At 41.2% G+C, this 27,985-nt stretch overlaps 1 protein-coding gene across 1 annotated transcript in view; it reads right to left on the bottom strand.

Annotated features, from left to right (window-relative positions):
- LOC144509533 (adhesion G protein-coupled receptor B2-like) overlaps positions 1–27,985 on the bottom strand; it is a 962,811-nt gene that overhangs the window by 57,596 nt on the left and 877,230 nt on the right. The window contains exons 22-25 of the mRNA XM_078238437.1: positions 25,855–25,921; positions 24,623–24,708; positions 13,523–13,621; positions 2,187–2,358 (exon numbers count right to left, since the gene is read on the bottom strand). Of these exons, the coding sequence (XP_078094563.1) occupies positions 2,187–2,358; positions 13,523–13,621; positions 24,623–24,708; positions 25,855–25,921 (424 nt within the window). The remainder of the gene's footprint in view (positions 1–2,186; positions 2,359–13,522; positions 13,622–24,622; positions 24,709–25,854; positions 25,922–27,985) is intronic.

The following is a 27,985-nucleotide window of genomic DNA, read 5'->3' on the forward strand; positions in this document are numbered from 1 at the left end:
GAGAAAAGAGCTGCCTGATCGGCAACCATTCCACCAATTGAAATGTTTCCGTCCCCCATCACTGGCATGCCGTGGCAGCAGTGTGTGCTATCTACTGGCAGCACTGCAACAATTCCCAAGGATTCTTCAAAGGCCTTCAAACCTGCAATCTCTACTAACTAGAAGAACAAGGGTTCCAGGTGCATGTGAACACCTGCAAATTCCCCGTCGAGTCACGGGGCGGCACAGTGGTTAGCACTGCTGCCTCACAGCACCAGGGACCTGGGTTTGATTCCTGGCTTGGGTCACTGTCTGTGTGGATTTTGCATGTTCTCCCCGTGTCTGCATGGGTTTCCTCCGGGTGCTCCAGTTTTCTCCCACAGTCTGAAAGACGTGCTGGTTAGGTGCATTGGCCATGCTCAATTCTCCCTCAGTGTACCCGAACAGGCACTGGAGTGTTGCGACCAGGGGAATTTCACAGTAACTTCATTGCAGTGTTAATGTAAGCTTTACTTGTGACTAATAAATAAACTTTACTTTTACTTTACACCATCCTGACTTGGAACCATATGGCAGTTCCTTCACTATCTCTGGGTTAAAATCCTGAAACTCCCTCCTCTCCCGGCAAGGCCATGAAGGCGATTCAGCGACGGACTCGCTAAAAAGATGGAAATTCACATTTAAATATATTTAAATAAATTATTCAGCCTCTCACCCATTTCCGGCGAGAGGCTGACCTCATCGGAAATCTGGCTCTCGTAAAAGCGTGAGAGCTGAGAGATCGGGCGTGATCCTGATTTCTCGGCTCTTGTGCGATTTTACCGACTTGCGCAGCCCATTAATGGACGGGGCAAGCCAATAAAATTCTGCCCATAAAGTCAGCTTCAATGTTTCGGTCTTGCCACTGGCCATAGTCTCGGTCATGGCTGTTCTCATATGGTGACTACCATCTCTTCCATTAAGGTGAGGATATACGGTTGTTAAGTGTTGCTGGCTTTGGTTATGCACCACCCTGTTTTGTGAGAGAAAGGGAAGTGTGTCAGTGAGTGTGGCGCAATCTGTTTCAAGATTGCATGTTGCTTGCATTGCAATGCATGGGTGGGGTTATCATGCATCACAACCCATGCACTCATTTTATCCAATCTTTGCCCATTCAATTTCATTAGTGACCCAAAAACAGGACAAAAATGGTGCACAATTTGCTTCATCCCTGAGCAACTTTGTCTATTGCATTTCAATGTAAATTTCCCATGATTGGAATTCCTTTGGAATTACTGTTTCACTGATGAGTGCATACATTACAATTAGAAATGCCCTGCAAGCTTAGTAGGTAAGTCATAGAATCCCTATCGTGCAGATGGAGACTATTCGGTCAATCGAGTTTGCATTGCCAACAATCCCATCCAGGCCCTATCCCCGTAACTCCACACATTGCAACCAAAGTGTATTCATAGAAATATGGAAACTAGAAGCAGGAGTAGGCCATTCGGCCCTTCGAGCCTGCTCTGCCATTCTCCTTAATCACAGCTGATCATCGAATTCAATATCCTGATCCCCCTTCCTTCCATATCCCTTGATCCCTTTAGGTCCAAGAGCTATATCTAATTTCTTCTTGAAATCAGACAACGTTTTGGCCTCAACTACATCCGGTGATAGTGAATTCCACACATTCACCACCCTCTGGGTGAAGAAATGTCTCCTCACCTCAGTTCTAAAAGGTTTATCCCCTTACCCTAAAACTATGAAGCCTAGTTATGGACTCCCCACCATTGGGAACATTCTTTCTGAATCTACCCTGTCTAACCCTGTTAGAATTTTATAAGTTTCTATGAGGCCCTAAGGATTTGTGTAAATATGCCATGAGGAAAAGATGATTGTGATGTTCCACTGTAGTGGAGTGACATTCTCACAGATATTAATCTCCTTCAGGTTTAAAGGCTTCGCCACAATATTAGATTTCCCTTGCCTTAATGTATGATTCAGACCTCTCCAACCCCATGCCTGGTCTCAGGGCAGGAGACAAACAATCTCAACTTCCAATCCCTGTTCACCAGCTTGAGCCAGGTGGGACATACTTGTGCACCAGAGAGCTCCACTGCCAGCCAGCCTCAGCACAGGCATTTTTCAAAAATGTTGCTTTCATGGTTATACCCCTGAGGAATGCAATTGATTTGTCGAGCAGAAGTTTACCATGTGACTGTACATACCTCTCGCCTCAGGAAGCAGTGGACTGTGATAATAACAAAGCCTTGAATGGAGTCAAAAACAGCAAACAGTATTTGAAACAAAATCGATCTCCTGTCAGTCATCGCCAGAACAGCTGACATCCAGGTCAGTGCCAGCAATGGCAGAACAACGCATGAGCTCCACAGGGATGCCCTTGAGGGAGAGAGAAGAATGGCAGTCTTAATTAAAATGGTAAATGTGATCAATTATATTCAGTATAGACAGTCACCAGCTCACAGCTTAGAAGTGTGAGATTTGAATTCTGTGCCCAAAGTTTTTTTGAGATGTAGTGCCAAGTTCTTAACTTAAACAGCAAATCAAACTGCACTTTCAAACTGGGATTCTCATAGGGTAGCAGTTCTGCAAGGTGATTCAAGAGGTCACTGAGGTCATCAGATTGCTGTATATGCTGACTTTCTGGTTCATTTTTACTGGCAGCACTGTGGCTAGCACTGTTGCCTCGCAACGGTGACCGGATTCAATTCCAGCCTTGGGTGACTGTGTGGAATTTGCATTTTCACCGTGTCTGCGTGGGTTTCCTCTGGGTGTTCCAGTTTCGTCCCACAGTCCAAAGGTGTGGTGGATTAGCCATGGCAAATGCTTGGGGTTAAGTGGATAGAGTGTGGGAAAGATGCTCTTTCGGAGACCCAGTGCAGACTTGATTGGCTGAAAGGCCTTTTTCTGCACTGTAAGGATTCTAATATTTTCTGCAATAATTATATCCTTCAAGTTGTTGATGCAGTCTTTCAGAAATTGGCATGTCCCCTACTCACATTGTAAGATTGTGACTGTATTTCCACAGGTCCTCAGTAATATGGGGCGGGATTCTAAGGCTGTTCATGCCAGTGGGATTCTCCCATCCTGCTGCAGTGAACAGAAATTTAGCTAAGCACCAAATTCTCCGTCCTCTCTGGCAGTGGCAGGCGGGCATGAATGGCTGGAGAATTCTGGTCATATTGTCATTTGTAGGTCCCTAAGAGCGTGTCAATACTCTCATTATTAGGATATTTCATTATTTCCAATGATTCCTTCCAGCTTTGTCAATGTTACCAGATTTCCAATGGTGTGACAATATTAATATCGCTCACAGTGTAAATAATTGCAGGAGGTCCCTGGAGAGTCTGTTGATATTATCAGAGGGTTCCTGAGAATGTTACTATTTGGACAGAGACCTGAGAATGTGCTGTTATCAGCAGGAAGTATATGGGGGTGATTTCAGAACCACTTCTGCAGTTTAGGGCTGTGCACTAATCATTGAACTTTCCTGCTAACTAAAACAGCCTAATTTCATTTCCACAAAAATGCCCGTTTCCACCCCGCCTCAGGTCTTCTGCTGCTGACACATTTTGTGACCTCCAGACTCAACTATTCTGTCACACTCTTAGCCAGCCTCCATATTCTGTCCTTAGTAACTCACTTTCTTCTTTTCAGATACTTCCTAAAACCTACCCCCTTTGACCAGATTGTTGATCATTTCCCTAATACCTCCTTATTGTAGCTCGCTTATATATTTTGTTTGACAATACCTCTCTGAAGTGTCCTGGAATATTTTACTACGTCAAAGACACAAGTTGTTGGTTTCTAAAGCTCCATGAAGTCAGGGCATTTGTTTCTCACAGATCAGGTCTCTTCACAACCTCACTCTAATTATATACTTGCTTCAACCAATTTTCATGGTTTAATTTGAAGTGTTGTGAAGACTAAGCTGTAATGCTCACAGCTGTGCAGTGTGAAGGCACTGAGCTGCCAATATGGTAAGCTTCTCCGTAAATGTCTTGTGAATGATCTTTAGGAATCTGACTTGCTCCAAAACTTTCTCTAGTGCAGTGGATATGTGGTTACCCAGACCAGTGGATATGTATCAGGTTTCATGGATAAGGATATATTGCAGAGTATTCTGGCCCTGGGGCCAATTGCTGATGTATCATTGTGTTAAGTGCCAGTTTGGTTCAGTAGGTAGAACTTTGAAATTTGATTTGAAATGTCATGGGCCAGAATTTTTCAGCCCCACTGCGGTGAGGATGAGACCTGAAAATGCAGTGAGCTGTTCAAAAATCCATTGACTTTGGCAGGACCGGAAAATCCCACTCACAGGAAGGGCCATAAAGTGCAGCTCATGTTTTTAAATCCCACTACACGGTTTAAGTCCATAATATAGGCTGACAACTCAGTGCAGTATGGTGACAGCACTGCATTATCAAAACTGCTTCTTTCAAATTAGAATGCTTTCTGTCTGCCCAGATGGACATATACTACCCTCTGGCACTAAAGAGCAGGGAGTTATGCTGGTGTCTTGTCTAACATTCCTTCCTCAATCAGTGTCATCAGAGTAAATTTAACTGGTCATTTAACCATTTGCTTTTGTGTGACTTTACGCACAACTGGCAAAGTTACCTACATAAAGAGTACAATTCAAAACAATACTTTGGTTCTGAAGTGCAGTGGGATATTCTGCGGACACAATAAGGAATTATATAAATTATTTCTACGCATGTAGAATCAGCAAGATTGCATTTACATTACTGTTTGCCACTAAAGTTATATGAAAGCAGTAGTTCTAAGAATTATTGCAGAATTGCTAGAAATAATAGTTTTGGAAGAAACGCTAAAGCAATAATTCTCTGTCCCAAGTTTACAAAAATCTGCAGCCATGGTAGGAGATAAAGACACAAGCCAATTATCCATTGCTATCCGGAAGTATGTTAGCTATGTCGCATAGTCCCTTCAGACACAGGCCTTCATGTAGGTATTCCTGTGCCAGGTAAGATGGAGCGTCATGCTCTCTTAATGAATGTAATATTATACAAAAGAAGCAATATAGTGTAATGGAAACGTCACTGGCCTAGTAGTCCAGAGGTCCAGTCTAATGCTTTGGAGATACAGGTTCAAATTCCACCATGGAAGCTTGTAGAATTTTAATTCAATAAATTCTGATCATAAGACTGGTCTCTGTGAGGGTGACAATGAAACTATCATTGGCTCTTGGAAAAAACATCTGGTTCACTAATGTCTTTTTAGAGAAGAAAATTGCCATCCTCATCTGCTCTGGCCTACATATGACTTCAGATCTGCAGTAATGTGGTTGACTCTAAACTGCCCTTTGAAATAACCCAGCAAGTCACTCGGTTCAAGAGCAATTAGGGATGGACAACAAATGTTGGCATTGCCTGTGACACTCATCCAGGAGCAAGACGAGGCTGGAAAAATAAAGGTATATACAAGGATACTTTGTATGTCTGTTGTTTAGTAATTGGACATTTGGTGGAAAAATTTGTTTGAATGAGTGATTAGTGTGAGAGGTCCACAAGCCCCCTATAAACAAAGTATTGGGTAGTCAAAAAGAAAAAAACACTTTGGGCAGAAGCCTGAAATGGATCTATGCTGGCTCCAGTCTAACATTCTGCTCTCAAGAGAACAGGAGAGACTGACACTATCACCCTGCTTCATTAGCCCTTGCATCTTATTTGGAACTGGCAAACCATCTCATCTGTTATAGGTCCTATGTCTTTCCTGTCTATTAAACTGACGATTCTTAATAAATGGCTTTAAATCACCACTTGTGACTTCGATTCCCTTTTCAGTAATGTGCAACTCCTGGATTAGTGTTCAATGCAAAGAAGTGTGAGGTGATTCATTTTGGCAGGAAGAATATGAAGACGCTGTAGATAATAAACTAAAACAAACAGTAGGCTGGCACAGTGGTTAGTATTGTTGCCTCACAGCACCACAGACCCAAATTCAATTCCAGCCTTGGATGACTGAATGTGTGGAGTTTACATGTTCTCCCTGCATCTGCGTGGGTTTCCTCCAGGTACTCCAGTTTCCTCCCACAGTCTAAAAATGTGCAGATTAAGTGGATTAACTATGCTAAATCACAAAATGGGTAGGTTTGGGGGATTAGCAGGGTAAATATGTAGGGTTATGGAAAGGGCTCTGTTGCTGCAGACTTCATGGGCTGCATGGCCTCCTTCTGCATTGTAGGAATTTTATGATTCTAGAGGTGGTGCAGGAACAAAAGGATCTTAGTGTATACGTACATATGTAATTGAAGATGGCTGAGCAGTTGGAAAGAACTTAGATTTTATTAATAAGGGCATTCAGTACAAGAGCAAGGAAGTTATGTTGAACTTGTATGAGACACTAGTCAACTTTCATCTGGAGTTCTGCATCTAATTATGGTGCCATACTTGAGGAAGAATGTGAAAGTACTGGAGAGAGTACAGAGAACATTCACAAGAATGATTCCAGGGCTAAAGAACTGTAGCTATGAGGATAGACTGGAGAGGTTGGGAATATTTTCCTTAGAGGAAAGAAGGCTGAGAGGAGATTTGATAGAGGGATTCAAGAGCCTGAGGGGATGATTGAGTCTCTTAATGAAGCTTTGAGAAATGTACATGTGCAGAATTTCTGTTTGCCTGTCACAAAGTTCACACTTTTCTCATAGAAACACGTACCTTGCTCAAATCCAAAAAGGAGAGGAGCAGATTGGCAGAACCAATGCTTTGGTAATGCTGGTGTTTATGGTATATTGCTGAAATTTAGCCAGCTAAAATTGCACAGATATAGCACTACAGATCATGGGCAAGCTCAGTTTCTTGTCCAAGTGGACACTGGTTTGCAGAGTTACCTGAGTGATAAGTCCATTCCTCCCAAATGTAGCAGTGATAGACCAGCTGATCAATGATTTACTGTGCTTGGCTTAGTTATCAGATTATCAAGTCTATCACAGCAGTTGTTTAAGTTTAAAATTCCATCACTGAATGTGTCATCTTGACACTACACTAATTCCAAGAAATATCTTAGCTTCCTTGCCTCCCACTGAGTGGATGCCACCAGGCAATAGCCTATTGTGGATTTGAGCCCCAGATAGGAGGACTAAAATCTCCTCAGAGCAAACATAAGCAGTAGAACTCACCATTAAAAGTAAATCCAGAAACATTGTCCATCTGACATCAACACAAAAAAGCACGATCCTACTTCAGCTATGTGAGCAATATTTGTCTTCAGTGAGGTGAGGCAACCAACCCATGAACTTGCATCATGCGAGATATGATGACTCCTTCTATGCTTTATGATTCTATGCCCTATTTCAGTGCTGTACACTATCCTTCTACTCTATGATGAATTGGGTCGGGTAGTTTTCCCTTTTTAACAAAGATTTACCTCACAGAACATTCCCAGGACAGTGAAAATGATCCAGACAAAAGTGAAAAACAAGATCTCACCAGTGAGATTCTTATCTTCTGAACCTCACGATATTTTGCGTCCGCATTCACTTCGAGCTCAAATGGCATATGTAGGCGCAGTATCGTGGTCTTTACTTCTCCATAGCAGACAGCCACATCCAAGACTGAACTGAAGCCTGTGGTGTTCTACTTTAAGCTATCTCCTGAAGGTTTGGATTTGGAAAAGCATCTGTCCTATAAACTTCCCCTCACTGAGGCCTCCAAGAGGCTTGCAATTTCTGGTCTGTAAAGCTGTCTTTTCTCAATCACTAACACCCAATTTAACAGCAATTTTAAGAAGGAGAAGGCTTACATTTATGTAACACCGTTCACAACCTTGAGATATCCCCGAGTGCATTACAACCAATTAAGCACTTTTACAGTAATCACTGTTATACTGAAGAACATTTTGCACAGTAAACTGGAGGCTTTTTCAGGTATTTTAACAGTTTATCTCTTGACAATTCAGAGGATTGAAAGTATTTCAGTTTCAATGGTGTTGGAGATGGCCCACATTTACACTAAATCTAGAACAGTTAGCCTCAGGACAAGGGGTTCATCATTTAAGACTCATTATAAAAAATTTCTTCACTCAAAGGATTGAGAATCTTTGGAATTATCTACTGCAGGAATTTGTAGATGCTCCTTCACTGAGTATATTTAAGGCTGTGATAGACATATTTTTGATCTCTCAGGGGGATGAAAGAATATGGGGTGTGAGTGGGAAAGAGAGGTTGAGGCAGAAGATCAGCTATTGTCATAATGAATGGAAGGACAGGTATGAGGGCACATATGGTCAACTCCTGATCCTATTTTTTATGTTCTGATAACTGGGCACCGAGGTTGGTGCACCAGATTTGCATTGATTCCAGTTTTCTAAACCAACGGCTAATCCACTGAACCACAGAAATCCCCTCAAATGCAACTTCTAATTGTACTTGTCTGATAAAACTAAAAACAGAAAACAATGTGATTTATGCAAGTGCATCTTATCAGCACATTTTACAACATTGATAAAGAAGTGCAATAGAAAGCTGTGGAGAGCACTTTTCATTGGAGCTGAAACATACAATGATATATCTTGCATTGTTAATCACAAGCTGCTGTAGAAATATCATCTCATGCAGACCTACAGAATAAAGATCCAGTATCCCTTTGAAGTGGGTCTGCACCAGTCTGTGCTTTAGATACACTGAGAATCATGAAGTAATATATTTAATAAAAGCCTTAAACAACTCATTTGCCTGCCTCTCTTAAGCAACAGGTTAAATACATGTACCTTTTTAAGTCAGACGTATCTGACTTTAAAATAGAACATTTTTTTTCCAAAAATCAAAGGTACAAACATATAGTTGAAAACACAGAGATTTTGTCAAAATATTTTTTTTTACAGTACTGAGGAAAGTGATTATTTGAATAATGAGACACAAAAATATGGCTAACAAAACACACAAGGGAAAGTGAACAATACAATACTCAGGCCAAGGAAAAGCGACTGGTTCATTAATGGAAAGATGGAAAAGTAAATGATTCATAAATCAGGACAAGAAAAGGTAAATCATTCAATGCAGGGAACAAGGAAAAGCTACTGATTTAACACTGAGAATAAGGAAAAGTGATTGATTCAATCACAGGTAGGGCATCCTCACTAGAGATGGCGGTACAGTGGTACACAGTCAGAAAGGAGTGGTCCTGTGAGCCCTCAACATTGATTCTGGACCCAAAGAAATCATAAAATCCCTACAGCGCAGAAAGAGGCCATTCAGTCCATTTAGTTTGCACCGACTCTCCAACAGAGCATCCCATCCCAGACTCTATCCCTGTAACTCCACTTATATACCCCACTAATTCCCCCTAAACTACACATCTTGGGGCAGTAAGTGACAATTTAGCATGGTCAATCTCCCCAATCCACACATCTTTCGACATTAAGGGATAATTTAGCATGCTCAATCTACCTAACCTGCACATTTTGGGACTGTGGGAGGAAACTGGAACAGCCGGAGGAAACCCATGCAGACACGGGGAGAACTCAAGGCCAGAAATGAACCTGGGGTCCATGGCACTGTGAGGCAGCAGTGCTAACCATTGTGCCGCCATGCACATCTCATGACACCAGGTCAAACATGGACAAAGAGTTTTCCCGTTAATTACAACTTCTGCCTTCCCTCAGCTGATGAATCAGTGTTTCTCCATGTTGAACACCAATTGGAAGAGCATTCAGAGTAGTAAGGATGCAGAATATACTTTAATGTCTATCACTACTACTGAGAGTGCTGACTGAGTCCTGAAGATTATATCTGCCAGTCTGGACCTGTGGCAGGTGATGATATAACCAACAATGGGGAAAAACCCATTTGACCTCTACCTGTCACAGATGCATATGTCCATGACTGTAATGGCAGGAGTGACCATCACACAGTCCTTGTGGAAGCGAAGTTGTGACTTCACACTAAAGACACTCTACATATGTTGTGTGGCACTACCACCATGCTGAATGGAACAGATTCAGAACAGATCTAGCAGCTCAAAGCTGGGCATCAATGAAGCATTTTGGGCCAGCCATCATCAGCAGAATATTATTTCATTATATTTTTAAATCAATCTGTAATGTCATGGTCCATGATATCCCTCATCCTACGATTACCATCAAGCCAGGGGACTAGTCCTCATTCAGCTATGAGTATAGGAGAGCATGCCAGGAACAGCAACTGGTGTACCTAAAAATGTGTTAACCTGATGAAGCTGCAACAGAGGAAAACATGTACATTAAACAGCAGAAGCAGCATGTGATAGACATGGCATCATACAAACTAATGGATCATATCTGAGCTCTGCAGTCCTGTCAGATCCAGTTGTGAATGGTGGTGGTTAATTAAACAACTGACTGGAGGAGGAGGCTCTACAAACATCCTCATACTCAGAGATGGGGGTCCTAGTATGTTGGTGCAAGAGACAAGGCTGAAGCATTTGCAATCATTTTCAGCCAGAAGTGTCAAGATAATGACATATTTTGGCTTCCTCCTGACGTCTTCACCAACATGAATGTGAATCTTTAGAAAATCTGATACACTCCAGATGATATCAAGAAATAGCTAAAGGCATTGAATATGGCAAAGGCTTGGGTCCTGACACCATTCTGGCTGTAGTAAGAAGACTTGCGCTCAAGAAACAGCTGTACAATTCGCCAAGCAGTTGGAGTACTGCTATAATAGAGGAAAATGTGGAAAATTGTAGAGGTATGTGCAGTCCACAAAAAAGGAAAAATCCAAACTAATCAGTTACCCATTCCCCAATTTACTCTCAATTATCAGCAAAGATATCATTGACAGTGTTTTCAAATGGTGCTTACTCAGCAACAACCTGATTACCTATGTTCTGTTTGGGTTCTGCCAGGGCCACACAGCTCCAGATGTGGGCTGCACAGTGGCATAGTGGTTAGCACTGCTGCCTCACAGACCTGGGTCTGATTCTCAGCTTGGGTCACTGTCTGTTCAGAGTCTGCAGGTTCTCCCTGTGTCTGCGTGGGTTTCCTCCGGGTGCTCCGGTTTCCGCCCCCAGTCCTAAAGACATGCTGGTTAGGTGCATTAACCATGCTAAATTCTCCCTCAGTTTTTTATTTGTTTTTTATTAATGTCACAAGTAGGCTTATATCAACTCTGCAAGTGTACCCGATCAGGTGTCAGAGTGTGGCGACTAGGGGATTTTCACAGTAACTTCATTGCAGTGTTAATGTAAGCCTACTTGTGACACTACTAAATAAACTTTATATCCAGACACCACTTGCTCCAAACATGGAAAAAAGAGCTGAACTCAAGGGCTGAAGTGAGAGTGACAGTACTTGACATTAAGGGATCATTTGACCGAGTGTGTGGCATCAAAGATTCCAAGAAAAGTGAAAGAAATGGGAATCAAGAGGAAAATGCCACACTGGTTAGAGTCATTCCTAGCACAAGTTAAGTTGGTTGTGCTTGCTGGAGATCAAACATTTCAACCCCATAGTTGCAGGAGTTGCTCAGGGATGTGTCCAAGGTCCAACCATCTTCAGCTGCTTCATCAATGTCCTTCCTTCCAACATGAAGTTAGAAGAGGGATGCTCACTGATGGTTGCACATTGTCTGGAACTCTTCAGATATGAATAGTCTGCACCCGCAAGTAGCAAGAATTGGATAATGTTCAGGCTTGGGCTGATCAGCAGCAGGCAATATTGGTGCTACAATGCCAGGCAATGACCATCTCCAACAAGAGAGAAATTATTTATACCTCTTTGACCTTCAATGGTATGGCCATGCCACCACCATCAACATCCTGGGGGTCGTCAAAAACTTAACAGGACCAGCAATATAAATAAAGCAGGTCAGAGATTGGGAATTCAACAGAGAGAAACTAATCTCCTAACTCCCTGTCCACCATCTACAAGGCACAAGTCAAGAGTGTGATGGAATACTCTGCACTTGTCTGGATGAGTGCAGCTCCCAACAATACTCAATAAGATTAATACTATTGAGAATAAAGTAACCTGCTTGCTAGGCACTCCATTCACCACCGTTAATATTCCCTCTTCACCACTGACATGCACTGTGTATCAGCGTGCAGCAGTGTGTACCATAAACAAGATGCACTGCAACAACTTGCTGGGGCTCCTTTGATAACACTTTCCAAAATCTTAATCGCTGTCACTTAGAACGACAAGAGCAGCAGTTGAATGGGGACACCATCACCTACAAGTTCCCTTTACACACTATCCAAACTTGGAAGTATATCACCATTTCTTCACTGTTGCTGAAACAAAATCTTGGAACTCCCTCTCCAAAATCAGTGGCTGAAGAAGTTGGCTCACCATCTGCTTCTCATGGATAATTAGGGATGGAAATTAAATGCTGGTCTTGCCAACAATGCTCACATCCCAAGAGCGAATAAAGATAAAATACTGGGAACAAGAAGTGATTCATTAAATTCTGGGAAGAAAAATGAGTGATTGGTTCAATACCCAGTACACAAAGTGAATGAATGGCAATGGAAGTGAAACAAGTGTCAGGAAAGTGAGAGTGACAAATTCAAGGCTTGAGACAAAGGCTCACCATGTCTATGCAAAGGAAATGGATCAATTCAAACTAGAATTGGATGATGTCACTGACTGAACAACAAGGACAATAGCAATTGTTTCAACACCCAGGATGCAGGTTAATTACTTGTACAACAACTGGAGCAAACAGAAGTGATTTAGTGCCTGCACCAAAGGATATCAAATAAAAGGGAAGTTGTCAATTTATAGATCATGAAACTTTTGAATCGTCAATGCTTTTCATATTAAAATGCAGTGCAGTCCGAAGGTGCACACAGAAATGACAGAATATGAAGACTGAAGAGGTGACATGCCTTTTTAATAAAAAGTAACTTTGCAGATAATTTCATATATAGTGGTGTGCTGTCACTAAAGCAGCATCACTGTTAACAAAAATGTTTCTGACTGAGCTATCCTTCAAGGTGAGTAGAATTACTCAGGTGAATAAACACTATGAAAGGCAGACATGGAAAGTGGGACGGGATAAACTAATTAAAACAGATCTTTTTCACTATGTAAAATTGGTAGTTTTATTCTGGTTTCCACCCATTCTCCTGAAGATGCTGAATCATGCTGAGCTATGGATTATGCTGACACAAGCAGTTCTCTGGCTATTCCAAGTGTCCATATTACTCCTGAGCCTTATAGCAGGCTTTTTGACAGTGGGTGGCATCACATGCAGACTTAATCCTGTCAGCATCAGGTGATCATACAAGGGTCACTGGATAGTGATCAGGAGCAGGAATGCGGACTGATTTAAATAAGGAGTACACGCACACAGACATATGGGGAAAGAGTGGGGAATGGGATTAGGATCAACTGAATAGCTCTTTCAAAGAGCTGACACAGGCACAATGGGCTGCAAGGCTTCTTCTGACGTTTAATATTCCAAAATATATACATTATCACATATCTATTATATTTACATTTATTTTTTGACATTTGAAATAGGCCAAGAAAAAGGGATACTTTCTCTTTCAAAGTTACCCATGATGCAAGAGTTAGAGATCAAATGGATGAGACTAACATGGCGTTACTGGTGATGGTGGCAGATAATGCTGTAGTTGAAACAACTCCACACTTGGAACATTTGAGCATCAAACCGCTACGGGCTTCACTCGCCTGACTTGAAACAAATGCAAAGCAAAAATGAGGACAAATAAAGACTCCAAGTTTAAATGCAGAGAAAACAAACAGTTGAGAAAAGCAGCACAGATGTAATTAGCTTGCAAAATTTAGAATGCGAGGAGTTGGAGTACAATAATTAATCAATTCGAATTTTAGAATCTGCAAAGAAATTTTAGTTTACAGATTCAGGCTTCCTTTTGCAAGATGGAATCTTTTACAAGTGTTTCTTCGAGTGTATCCCGGTGAATTCATCATTCCAAACAGGAAGCATTTTCCTTGACCCAATCTGTGAACTGCACTAGTTTTGACTGCAGCCTCATAATTGTCTCCACTGTGTCCTCAGTTCCAGGGATACAAGGAATGTCCATGTGTTGCTGGCACTCACCACTGCTAATAGTTCAAAGTGGACAGAATTCATTTTTGAAAAATTGGTTCCCTTGCCACAACTGATCAATAAACCATCGAATGCAGAAAAGAAATGCTTAGAAAAAAACGAGCAGGTTTTCTATTCACAACCCATGTAGTGTTGTGCTATGCAAAATCTCTACTCTGTCCCATCCCAGAGGGAGAAGTCCCAAATTGACCCTTCATGGATTGGGAGATCCTTGGCCTTAAGTAGTGTAAGGAGTGAGACTGTGGATGGCTGAAAGTCCTCTCCTCTCATAATTTTGCCATTGGAACGGAACAAGAGGAAATCTGGAATCTTGATGTCAGCAATGTGATCAACTGCAGATAACAGATCAAATAAGCCCAATCTTTATGTCATGATATCCATTCAACCCTTCTAGCAGGTGATCATTGGAAGCCACTTGTACTATTAAACAGAAAATGGGGTCGGAGTCACTTCTCAAACAGTTTGTGAAGAGACATCTTTATGACTTTGCTATTCCTTCACAGGGATGGAGTAAGGGCAGCTGTGACATTCTTCCCTGGATTGAAGTATCACCATTTTATGAAAGATAATCAGTGAATGTGGCACAATTGTTCTAGTGCAGAAATACCTGCCCAAACTGGCATCTATGTCATGTGAGAATTGGCAATATGTTTGTACATTCCTCAGTTTAGGGAGGAATTACAGAATTTGCTGAATAAAGAGAATAGAAAATAAAGGTGAAATTTAAACAAAAATAGTTGTACCAAATACTGTTGAGTCAACTGCGAATAAGAATACATAGCTGAACATCAGTCAATTCCTGACCATGATTCCATCTTTCAAATTAAAGCCTTACTTTTTATTTTGGTTCTGACCTAAATAAAAATTACAGAAAGTTTTCCAGGAAAATTTTTCAATACCTCTCATTCTGAGATTCAATACATAGACAATACAGAATTTAAAAAGTAAGTTTAGTAATTTCTAATTTTATTTATTCAATTAATCAGGGTGAGGGAACCAGTCTGATTGAGTATTCACCTTTTTCATCAGTTCTTCCCTGCATACCGATTAACATTGAAATAAGCATTTTGTTTAAGTTATGTAAAATAAAGTTCTTTTTGAAGTTAGAAGTAAAAGTTCATCTTTTGCATTTGTGTGGCAAGAAGACATCAGGAAATGTGGGTAAAGCACTCCACTCAAGCATTTTCTGATCATAAAAATTAACCTAGCTGAATTCCCATGAATATAGTACATCTCAATCTCAACCTTCCTCTTTGATATTGTGCAGCTCTCTATTTAATACAGTGTGTTCCACCCTGTAGGTCACCCTTAAATCTGTCACATTCCTTACCCATCTAATCCCCCCTGATTTGCCACATTCCTCACTAGACTGTACATCTTTAAAGTGTCATATTGCATATTTGATATTGGAAAGCAAAATATGGATATGATTTACATTGTGTTTGTGACAATGTTATTTTAGATGTAACTAATGCTATTAAGTACAGAATCACAAAAGTGATTACTCTTCTTTGATAAGATTTATTGGGCTCCCTGATGGTTCATCCAGTGAATAGTTGGTCCATAGAGACTGGAATGACTACAGGTTTGATCTCTGAGCTGTACAAGCTCAGTTGACATTAGCGGGGATATGGGTGGCATTCCTACACTAGGATTCAATGATCCCTAGTACAGTGAAAGAAACAGTCAGTCAAGTTTCTTGCTTCCGATCACCATCCAGTCAAACCTGCTGGAGTACATGTGTGAATGGAATGCCTACTGCAGGTCAACAATCTAACAGCATTCAGCACCTTGGCTCAGAACAAATGTTCACTTGAACGAGCTATCAGAGGGTCCTCAGAACCCACAGAACTATAGCTATATCAAAGCATATGTATTGTTCTAATAGAATTGGTGAAAGTAAGGTTAAAAAAAACCCCCCATCAAAAAAGCAACAGCGATTTTAACCATTGTCTGTAAATATATCTCCTTTAGTGGTAGAGGGGTTAATTTATTTTGGCATTTCAAAATATATTCAGAGATCAAAACTTGTCTGTGATGTTAATAGGCACTAGTTTGATGTGTATTACTTCAACAGGATGATCAATAACCACTTATTTCTCATCAATAGTTCATTCAATAAAAAGCCTGAGCACCACCCTATGGCTCGGCTTAATGTTCAATCTTTAATTAAACATCCATAATTTATCTTTCTAAAAACCACAGAAGATCTTTCTTCACAATTACATGATTATTTATTCACTTAATCATCTGACAAGGAAACATTAGTCCTCTTTGAAAAATGCATACTAGTTTCTACTCATAGCATGTCTGAATTGTGAATTTTGCAGATGTTAGGAACAATTTGCAATCCTTACTTAATAATTGAATTAAATACCAGCTGTCAAAGGGAAAGAATGTCAATAATGTAATACCACTTAACACCCCAACTATCCACCTGTCTGGCATCCATTTTAAATTTATTTTACTTGACCTGGCTTTCAAGTTAGTTGTTATAAAATATTTTGTAATGACACTGACCACAATTAATATTCTTCTGATCATAGAGACATGTCAATATAGCATCCAGCTGTTCTTTAGAAGATCAGAGCAAAGTGTTTCTACTCTTTCAGAGTGCAGTATGGAGATTTTTGAGCATTGAAGACCCATAATGGATTAGGTCACGTTTTTCACATGCCGTAAGACATTCAAGGTTCATTTATCATAAAAACAGAAGCATAAGGTTGAAGTGACAACCAAATAAAGTACTACGTCATATGTATCCTTAATCCTTAATGCTAACAGTGTCACAAAATCACTGTAACATCAGGCATGAATTCTACCATGGGGATGGGGCCTCCACCCTCCCCCCTACCAGTGTAAAAGCCCACTTGACCTGGTAGACCTGCCCTCCAACAATTTAAATGCTGTCAGAAAAAGGGTGTGAAGAGCTAGAGAAACAGGGCAGTGGGGAAGGGGAAATTGCTGCAGGGGAATACCTGGGCACCCCCAATGAGCATAGAAGGCCTGGAAAGGAGGCATCAGGCAGGCAGGACACATAGTGCTTCCCCCATCTGCCAGCCTATTCCTAGAGCATCGAGGGGCTGTAGAGTTACAGCCATCATTTCTGAATGTAATAGAATATAAAACATAGAATATGTTATGGTATGTGAGGCCATTTGGTCCATAGTGTCTGTGTTGGTCGAAAAAGGTCCATCAAATCTAACACCACTTTCAGCCCTTATTCTATAGTCCTACATCACCTCAACTGAATATTCAAGCATTTTTTAAATGCCACCACTAACCTTTAAAGCAATGAGTTCCAGATTCCCACTACCCTTTGGGTGGAATATTTTTCCTCAACTCCCCTCCAGTTCTTCTGTCAATTACTTGAAATCTATATCCCTGTATTGACCATTCTGCTAAGGGAAATTGGTACTTCCAGTCGACTCTAGGATCCATTATCATGAGCCTAAGCCGCTGCTAAATTTATATATCTCTGTTGGGGTATTGCATCAGTTCAACAGAGGGAAAATGATGCAATGCACATCTCACAAGTGCTTTTAGTACCCGCATAGTATACAGTTCAGTAGTGGAGGAGAGATTCAGTGTCATGAGGTAGCACTTTAATAAACTGACATTACACTGGGGTATTTGGATCGAATTATCCCATGTTATTCACCAAACTATGAGCTCTTAAGCTCAGATAAGAAATTTGAAGAGATGTGAGGGCCACGGGCACAAATCTGTGAAGAAGTTGCTTCTGGTATGTATAAGAATAGCACAAGGTGTATGGGATGGTAAAAGCAGGAGATAACAACAAGTTAAGTAAGGATAAAAGGTACAATACAAAACAGTAAAACATCACATTCATTCAGATTTGGGGGAAGAAATTGACAATCCCCAAAAATGGACAGCGTAATCTCGCTGTCTGATTAACCTGTGCCTGTTGTTTCCAATGCAGGCAGCAGACTAACCTCATGGTCCCCATTAATTTGTACTGTGGGGAGGGGAGGCGAGGGCTTAGGGGTTCATGAGGGTCCAATACCACTTAAAGCCAGTCAACATATTTTAAAGGCAAGGTGCATTCTGAATGTAGCACTTGCTGAAAGTGGCTACAATCTTCTCTGATCTGCAAGAAAGATGACTAATGGCGCAACAGGGAAGAGCAAATGTTCCAAAGTTCTCAGGCATTGCAATAGAATGAATGACGAGTGCAGGAAAGTGTGACAAGAGAAACACAAGGCATACCTAAAAATGAGGTGTCAACCTGGTGGAGTTACAACTCAGGACTACTTGCATGCCAAACAGTGAAAGCAGCGTGCAATTGACAGAAATAAGTGATCCCACAACCAATCCATCAGGTCTAAGTTCTGCAGACCTGCCACATCCAATAATGAACGGTGGTGGGCAACCAACCAGTAGGTTGGGGAGGCTACACAAATACCCCTTCCTTAAAGATGGAGGGGCCCAGCACATCCTTGAAAAAGACAAAGCATTTGCAACCAGCTTCCACCTGAAGTTCCATGTGGATGATCCACCTTGGTCTCCTCCTGAGGTCCTAGCATCACGGTTGCCAGTTTTCAGCCAGTTTGATTCACACCACATGATATCAAGAAACAGCTGAAGGCACTGGAACTCAACAGCTATATGGGTCCAGACAACACTCCAGCAACAGAGACTTGTGCTCCAGAGTGAATTGTGCCCTTAGCCAAACAGATCCAGGACTGCTACAACACTGACCTCTACCAGAAAATGTGGAAAATTGTCCAGGAATGTTCTGTCCACAAAAATCAGGCCAAATTTAACCCGGCCAATCAGTCTACTCTTGATTATCAGCGAAGTAACAGATGGGATCATCGACAGGGCTATCAAACAGCATTCATTCAACAATATCCTGCTCACTGATGTTTAGTGTGGGTTCCGCCAGGGCCACTCAGTTCTGGATATCATTACAACCTTAGTACAAATGCAGGCAAAAGAGCTGAACTCAAAAGGTGAGGTGAGAGTGACTGCCCTTGACATCAAGGCAGCATTTGACTGAGCGTGGAATCAAGCAGCCTTAGGAAAACTGAAGTCAATGGGAATCGGGGGAAACTCATCACTGGTTAGAGTTATACCTGACACAAAGGAAAATGGCTGTGGTTGTTAGAGATCAATCGTCTCAACCCCAGCTCATCACTGCAGGAATTCCTCAGAGTAGTGTCCTGGACCCAAAGATTTTCAGCTGCTTCATCAATGATGTTCCCTCCATCATAAGGCCAGAAGTTGGGATGATCGCTGATGATTGCACAATGCTCAGCCCTATTCACGAGTCCTCAGACAATGAAGCAATCCGTGCGCATATGAAGCAAGAACTGGACAACATTAACTCTTGGGCTGATAAGTGGTAAATAATGTTTGTGCCACACAAGTGCCAGACAATGGCCATCTCCATCAAGAGAGATTTCTGCTGTCTCACCACGACATTCAATGGCATTACCATCTCTGAATTTCCTGCTATCAACATACTTGGGATAACCACTGACCAGAAACTGAACTAGATCAGCCATATAAATACTGTGGCTACAGGAGCTGGCAGCAATGAGGAAATCTGCAGAGAATGATTTTCCAAAGCCTGTCCGCCATCTTCAAGTCACAAGTCAGAAATGTAATGAAATACCCTCCGTTTACCTGGACCAATGCAGCTCCAACAACACTCAAGAAACTTGACACCATCCAGAACAAAGCAGTCCTGGATGGTGCTTAATTAATACTGCATCCACCACCTGCAACATTCATTTCCTCCACCATTGATGCACAGTGGCAGCTTTGTGTAGCATCCACAAGATGCACTGCAGCAACTCACCAAGGTTCCTTCAATAGCACCCACAGCCTCTACCACCATGGAGGACAAGGGCAACTGATACATGGAAACATCACTAATTGGAAGTTTCCTTCCGAGCCACACAATGTCTTGACTTAGTACTATATCACTGTTCCTTCACTGTCAAAATCCTGGAACTTTCTCTCTAACAGCACTGTGGGTATATCTACACTACATGTACTTCAGCGGTTCAAGAAGGCAATTCACCACCACCTTTTCAAATGTAACTAGGGAACTGGCAATGAAAATACTGGCTTAGCCAGCGACATCCATGCCCTGCTAAAGAATAATTCCAAAAAGGCCTTGGTGCAGGAGGTGGACAATAGGTTAGAGATGTTTTTTTTATTACTCCATCTTTAAAGTTATAAAGTCAATGCTCAGAGTGGACTGAGCAAACCCAAATCCATTTCTTGCTTGCTCCAAGAACCAACACCAGTGGCATTTGCTACCAAATAAACCTGTTGGACTTTAACATGGTGTTGTTAGACTCCTTACTCAATGTCAAGGAGCAGGGAGGAGTCTGGAGCACGGGCAGAGAGCCTGGAACCCACCCTCTGTAGTGTGGAAGTGGTTATAATATCCATGATAACATTTGCTGATCCATTCATGACTTACAAATTTGATCGTATTTTTTCAAAAAATACGGGGGGAGGGGGAGATCCCAGCAACTTTTGTTTAATTAGGCAAATTCCAAAAATCTTTTGACAAGGGTACTACAGAAGAATCGTCCCGACAAGATTGTATCTCAGATATCAAGGCATTAGCGATAATATATTGATCTGGACTGTGGTTGGCTTGTAGATCAGGAAGTAGTTAAAGATGCCTTTGGATTTCTTTGGAGATCTGTTGCCAGCAGTGTCCCACTGGGACCAACATTGGGCTGTTGCTCTTTACCTTTTTTTAATTAATGGTCTAGTTGTAGGTGCAAAATTATAAAATATACTAACATTATGTGGGAATGTTAGGAATGTAGATGGTGCTCCATTGCTTCAGGCAGGTCTTGATGTGTTGGGAGATTAGGTTTTTGATTGATCAGTGAAATTTAATTTGGAAAAATGCAGCATTTACGCATGTGGGCAGGTGAATGCTAAACATAAATACACCCTCCAAGGAAAAGCATTAGAGCTGCAGGAGAACAAAAAAAGAGATCTGCGTATTCGAGTGCGTAGATCTCCAAAGAAGCAATGCTGTGAAGCATCAATTAGGGTGAATAAGAACTGCAGTGTATTGATAGGACAATTGGATGTAAGACTAAAAGTATTTTATCCTTGAACAAGACATTGGTCAGGCTCGAGTGAGGTTTAGGTCTTCTCGTGTATATCAACAAAAAGCAGAAGAAATCCTATCTGGCCAATTATCATCCCTTTAATCCATTCTCAATCATCAGTAATCAATCTCATGGAAGGTGTAATTGACAATGGTGTCAACTGGCACTTATTCCCTAACAATCTGCTCAGTCACGTTTCTGCTAGGATCACTTGGCTGCAGACCTCATTACAGCTTGGGTCCAGAATCAAATGCTAGAGGTGAGGGGAAAGGAACTGTCCTCGTCACCAAGACAACATTTGGTCCAATGTCGCATCAAGAAGCCTTTGTAAAATTGAAGTCAAAGGAATCGAGGAAAAAACTTTCCATCGGTTAGAGTCTCATTTAGTACGAAAAAAGCTGGTTGTGACAGTGTCCAAGCATAATCATCTTCAGCTCAATGATCTTCCCTCCATCATAAGGTCAGAAGTAGGGATGTTCACTGGTAATTGCAGTGTTTAGTTTCACTGACAACTCCTCAAATAATGAAGCTATTAATACCTGGACATTATTCAGGCTTGGTTTGTAACATTTGCGACACAAGTGCCAGGCAATGACAATCTCTAACAAGAGAGAATCTAACCATCTGCCCATGATATTCAACAGCATTACTATCACTGAATCCCTTACCATCAACATTCTGGATGTGATGTAAAAGGGTCAGCAATGATCAGAAACATTAGTGGACCAGCCACATAAATACTGGGACAAAGGAACAGGCCAGAGCTCAAGTAACCCACTTCCTGATTCCAGAAAGCATTTTCACCATCTACAAGGCACAAGTTAGGCGTGTGATGGAATGGCTGAGTGAAGCTCCAAAAACACCTCGAAACTATCCAGGATAAAGTAGCCTAACACCTTAGTTACCACCTTAAAGATTTGCTCTCTTCGCCACCACCCCAAGTGGCAGCAGTGTATACAATCTAAAAGATGCACTGCTGTAACCTATCAAGGCTCCTGTGACAGCACCTTCCAAACCTGTATCCTCTACCACCTAGAAGGGCAAGGGCAGCAGAAACATGGGAACACCACCACTTGCAAGATGTCACCAAATTACACACCGACCTGGCTCAGAACTATATCGCCATTCTTTCACTGTTGCTGGGTCAAAATCCTGGAGGTCCATTCGTAAAAGCACTGAAGGTGTAACTATACATGCAGACTGCAGTGCCTTTCACCACCACCATCTCGGGGTAATAAGGGATGGACAATAAATGCTGGCCTTGTCAACGATGCTCACATCGCATGAATGGGTTTAATTTTCACCTTCATCCCATTTCCATTTATTTTATTTCATTTTGTTTCATCCTATTCATCCATTTTATCATCCTTCTTTCTCACCTCCATTTTTCCACTTTCCATTCCAGCTCTCCTTCTTGCATTTGCACCCACCCCTCTCACCTGCTCCTGGCAATCCTTTAACAATCTGCACCTCTGTTATGCTATTCTCGCATTCTGATCACTTAATGAACACTTTTTAGCACCTTCTCAGCCTTCTGTATTTCTGTACCCTCATTTACATTCCCTTTGTCCCATTCCAGCCACCCCCCCCCCCTTCCCCCCCCCCCCGCCCCCCGGCCATGCTCATAGTATAAATCTTTGCTGATCCTCTTTGCTCTCAGCTTTGACGAATGGTCATCTAGACTCGAAACGTTGGCTTTATTCTCTCCCCACAGATGCTATCAGACCTGCTGAGTTTTCCAGCATTTTCTGTTTTTGTTTCAGATTCCAGCATCCACAGTATTTCGCTTTTATTTTGCTGAGTAAGTGCCACTTGCTCTTAAAGACCACATTCATCATTTAACGATGACTGAGAGGTTGATATTGCTGAGGTTTTTGAAAGGATACAGAGAAGTGGTACTAGATTAATTCCCAGCAAAAAAAGAAAAACATCTTAGTTACTCATGAAGATACAGATGGAGTTGAGGGAGGATCGTTTAGAGGTGTGTAAGGTAATGAGGTGAATAAGGGAATTTGTTTAGTTTGAGTTAATAGTTAAATATTAGAAGTAGATAAATTAGGGAAGATCAGAGGTCACAATTAAAACTTGTATAAAGTCAGATTTAGGTGAGATGTCTAGAGATGGTTCAATTCCCAGAGAAGAGTGGATTTCTGGAAGAGGTTGCCCCTTCAGAGGAGAATTGAATCTCTTTCTGGTTGGGTGAAGATGATGAAAAAGGTAGGTACGGCATCGAGTTGTCAAGGCTAGTGTTATAGTGTGGACTTGGTTTGATCACCTTGTGGGTATCAGAGAGGAATTTACTAAATCAGGCCTAATTTAAAGACAACAGGAAATTTGTTCTTGCTTGTATTTTGCTGTCACACAAGTTGAATATGGACATCCACTCCGTCCAACCACCACCCTCCTGAAATCATCACAAAGAGAGAGGCCATTGGAGTGGTGCAAGCTCCACACCTGACTTAACTACTCTAATCTCTTTCTCCTGTCACTCTTTATTCTGTACATTCTAATTGTGTGCTTGTACTATTCAGTTCAGGAAAGCTCTTTGATTTCTGGCAACTTAAGAATGTCAGACATGTCTTTAACTTAACTTTAATTGTTTTTGTTCAATGTGACTTGGTTCATGGTTTGCTGATAGTCGTAATGACAGGTTGAAACCGCATCGTTGGTTTACTAAATTAGGAATTAGTCTTGTTGGCTTTTTCAAAGCTTTGATTCATTTAGTATTTGTCATGCTCTGTGGGCGTTCATTCTGTAAAATCACAATTTAAACTGTGAAGGAGATATGCTTTATTCTTGTGTTCTCTTCCAAGCAAAAAAAAAAGGTCCTTTTTCAAAGCTTTTCCAAATAGGGAACACACAATAGGGAACACACATTCTTGCTATGTTACGCTGTTCCTAACCTATCACTACCATGTGGTTTCTGGGTATTAAAGCTTGCGTGATACTGCCAGCCTTCATTGTAATAATTCCATGCGTTGTACCGCAGGTGGTCACATTTCTCCATGACTGTACTCTCTATGGCAATCTGCAACTTGTCTTGGTGACAGCATTCATCTGTACTGTTCTCTGCTGGGTGAAAGTCAGTGGTGACTTTCGGTTGGTTGTTTACCCGGAGCACGCAGCACAATTTTCCAATCGTACAGTTCAAAATGGGAAGTCAGTTGAGCTTGCGATTCCTGAAAATTCAGTCATCCTGAAAGAAGTGGGGTCTTTATAAATTTTGAGCCATTCTAAGGGATTCTGGAGTAAGGTGATTCGGTATAAACATTACTCCTGAAATCAATCAGATATGTTTCAACTGAATATTGAGGAATTTTAATTAACAGAATTACAAAAGAGAAAATAAACTTTACAGACAGTAAAAAGGTAATTGACAGGTGCAGTATAGTGGTCATTTCAAACGTGACATTCAATTATCACAAAATAAAGTGCAAGCTAAACAAAATAAAATGTGTCACATTACAGTAAAAACACAAAAGTCAATACCTACCCAGCTCGCTGCTTTTTGGACTTATCTGAAATTCCATCACGGGACATAAGTTTGTTGAATACTATGATCCCAATGAGCATGTTTACCTTGTAAATGAAAACCAAGAGTAAGGAGGCAATGCATTTCAGACAGTTCTAATCAAGAAGCATTTCTCACAATTGTATAAAAGCGAAGTCCACATTTTCTCCAGGGGGAAATAAAATTAAGTTCATACAGGCTTTAATTCAGTTTACAAAAATTGCACTGCTCTGCGTCAGTTGAAGATTCGACAAAGATGTTGTGTTCTGGAGAATCATCAGTTCGTAATGTAATGTGCGAGAGTAGAAGGTGGTGGTAGTAGTATTGTTATTGGGCTTGTAATCCAGAGACTCAAGGCAATGCTCTGTGAACCTGGGTTTGACTCACTCAATGGCAGATGGTGAAATTTGAATTCAATAAAAATCTGGACTTAAAAGTCTAACAATGACCATGAAACCATTGTTAATTGTCATAAAAACCCATCTGCTTAACTAATGTCCTTTAGGGAAGGAAATCTGCCGTCCTTACCTGGTCTGGCCTACATGTGACTCCAGTCCCACAGCAATGTGGTTGACTCACAAATGCCTTAGCAAACCACTCAGTTCAGGGGCAATTAGGAATGAGGAATGAATGTTGGCCCAGCCAGCGACATCCACATCCAATTAATAAATAAAACTAATTTTGAGCTTCATAAGTTGTCACTTGAGAGGTTTCACAGATGGTGTTTATATGAAATTGGTGGTTTATTGATCAACTACTTTGAATCAAATTGAAAAAATAATTATTAAAATATTTGTCCACATTCTCAAAGACCAGTTAGTTCTAAAAGATCCTTTCCTTTTGTTGCCTTGTGTATCAGTATCCTAAAGAACTGCTAGTAAATTTCCTCTGGTCAATAACCTATGCGTTTTTAACATATTTGTTCAAAATGCAGAACGCAAGAATTGCTTAATAGAAATAGTGATCAAAGCAACACATACTCATTTGTGTATAAATGAATCCAGAAAAGCCAACAGTTGACAAAATTTGGGGATCAGAAACTCAAGAGTTAATAACTTGTTCCCACAATTTCCAAAATAAAGCAAGTGCAAAGCACAGATTTCTATAACCGATCCCCATGACGTGTGGCATGCACCCATGTAAAGCTGTTAATATTCAGTTACATGACATTTGTCCATGTCATGTAACATGCATCATTAAAAAATACGATTTACCAATACAATGATTGCAGCCGGTCCAACAAATGCATAAAGGAGGCCTCCTTCCAAAGACAACCAGCAGCTGGAAGCAAGCAAAAAACATAATCATTTTCAAAGGAACATACCTGTTATTGATAAACAGCAAAAAATGGTGTTTTACTAAACTGTAAAGAGGGACATGAGGGATATGGGTTGACTCCCAATTCCCTTTCTTCATTCCATTAGAGGGCATTGTTTCCTGCTCGGTAATCCAGTCCCCTTGGAATAAAGTCTAAAATGCCATTTGCCTTCCCAATCTATGCTGTATTTGCTAACTTGCTGTGATCCTTGTAAGTGCCCACCAAAGTATCTCTGAACATCACCACTGATAAGTTCATGACTTGTAAAAAATATTCGTTTTTCTATCTTTACCACCAAAATGAATAATCTCATGCTTCCCCGCAATATACTGTCCACCTTGTTGTCCATTTATCGATATCCTCTTTCAGCCTCTTTTTGTCCTAGCTTTTCATCAACACTTTTAGCTACATTACTCTCAATTTATTTTTCATAGCTGAAGCCCCAGCACTCATCCTTGTGGCAATCCACTAGTTACAGCCTGCCAATTTGAAAATGCCACAATAGTGCCCGTACTTTGTTTGCTGTCCATTAAATAATCATCCACCCATGTTAATATATTGGCTCATCTCCAGGAGCCCTTATTTTACATACTAATCTTTTGTGTGACACTTTATCAAACTCCTTTTGGAAACTGACATATACTGTGTCCACTGGCTCCCATTTCTCTACTCCACTAGTAACAAGAATCACAGAGTGCAGATTTGACCAATCAAGTTTACACCGACACGTCAGAACCACCTGACCTACTTACCTAATCCCATTTACCAGCATTTAGTTCATAGTCCTGAATGTTATGATGTGTCAAGTGCTCATCCAGATACTTTTTAAAGAATGTGAGGCAAATCACCCCCACCACCCTCCCAGAGAATGCATTTCAGATCATCACCACCCTCTGGGTGAAAAAGATTTTCCTCACATTCCCCCTAAGCCTCCTGCCCCTACCTTTAACTTGTGTCCCTTCATGACTGATCCTTCAACTACAGGAACAGCTGCTCCCTATCCGCCATGTCCATGTCCCTCATAATCTTGTACACCTCGATCAGGTCGTCTCTCAGTCTACTCTGCACCATTAAAAACAACCCAAGCCTATCCAATCTCTCTTCATAACTTAAACGTTTCATCCCAGGCAACATCCTGGTGAATCTTCTTTGCAGCGCCTACAATGCAATCACATCCTTCCTATAATGTGGTGACCAGAACTGCACACAGTACTCCAGCTGTGGCCTCAGCAAAGTTCTATACATAAGAACGTAAGATCAATTCAACAAGATCATGGCTGAATTTTTTCGTGGACTCAGCTCCACTTATCTGCCGCTCACATTACCCTTAATTCCTTTACTGTTCAAAAATCCATCTATCTTTGCCTTAAAAACATTTAACAAGGTAGCGTCAACTGCTTCACTGGACAGGAAATTCCACAGATTTACAACCCTTTGTGTGAAGATGTTCCTCCTCAACTCAGTCCTAAATATGCTCCCCTTTATTTTGAGGCCATGCCCCCTAGTTCTAGTTTCACCCGCCACTGGAAACAACCTCCCTGCTTCTATCTTATCTGTTCTCTTCAGAATTTTATGTTTCTATAAGATTCCCCCCTCATTCTTCTAAATTCCAATGAGTATGGTCCCAGTCTACTCAGTCTCTCCTCATAAGCCAACTCTTTCAACTCCGGAATCAAACTAGTGAATCTCCCCTGCACCCCCTCCAGTAACAGCACATCCTTTCTCAAGTAAGGAGCCCAAAACTGTACACAGTACTGCAGGCATGCCTCACTAGCACTTTATATAGCTGCAACATAGCCACCCTGCTTTCAAACACCATCCCTCTAGCAACGAAGGACAAAATTCCATTTGCCTTCTTCATTACCTGCTGCACCTGTAAACCAACTTCTTGCGATTCATGCACAAGGACACCCAGGTCCTGCACAGCAGCATGCTGCAATTTTTACCATTTAAATAATAGTCCATTTTGCTGTTATTCCTACCAAAATGGATGACCTCACATTTACCAACATTGTATTCCATCTGCT

This window comes from Mustelus asterias, chromosome 21 (assembly GCF_964213995.1).
Source record: "Mustelus asterias chromosome 21, sMusAst1.hap1.1, whole genome shotgun sequence".
Lineage (NCBI taxonomy): Eukaryota > Metazoa > Chordata > Chondrichthyes > Carcharhiniformes > Triakidae > Mustelus > Mustelus asterias.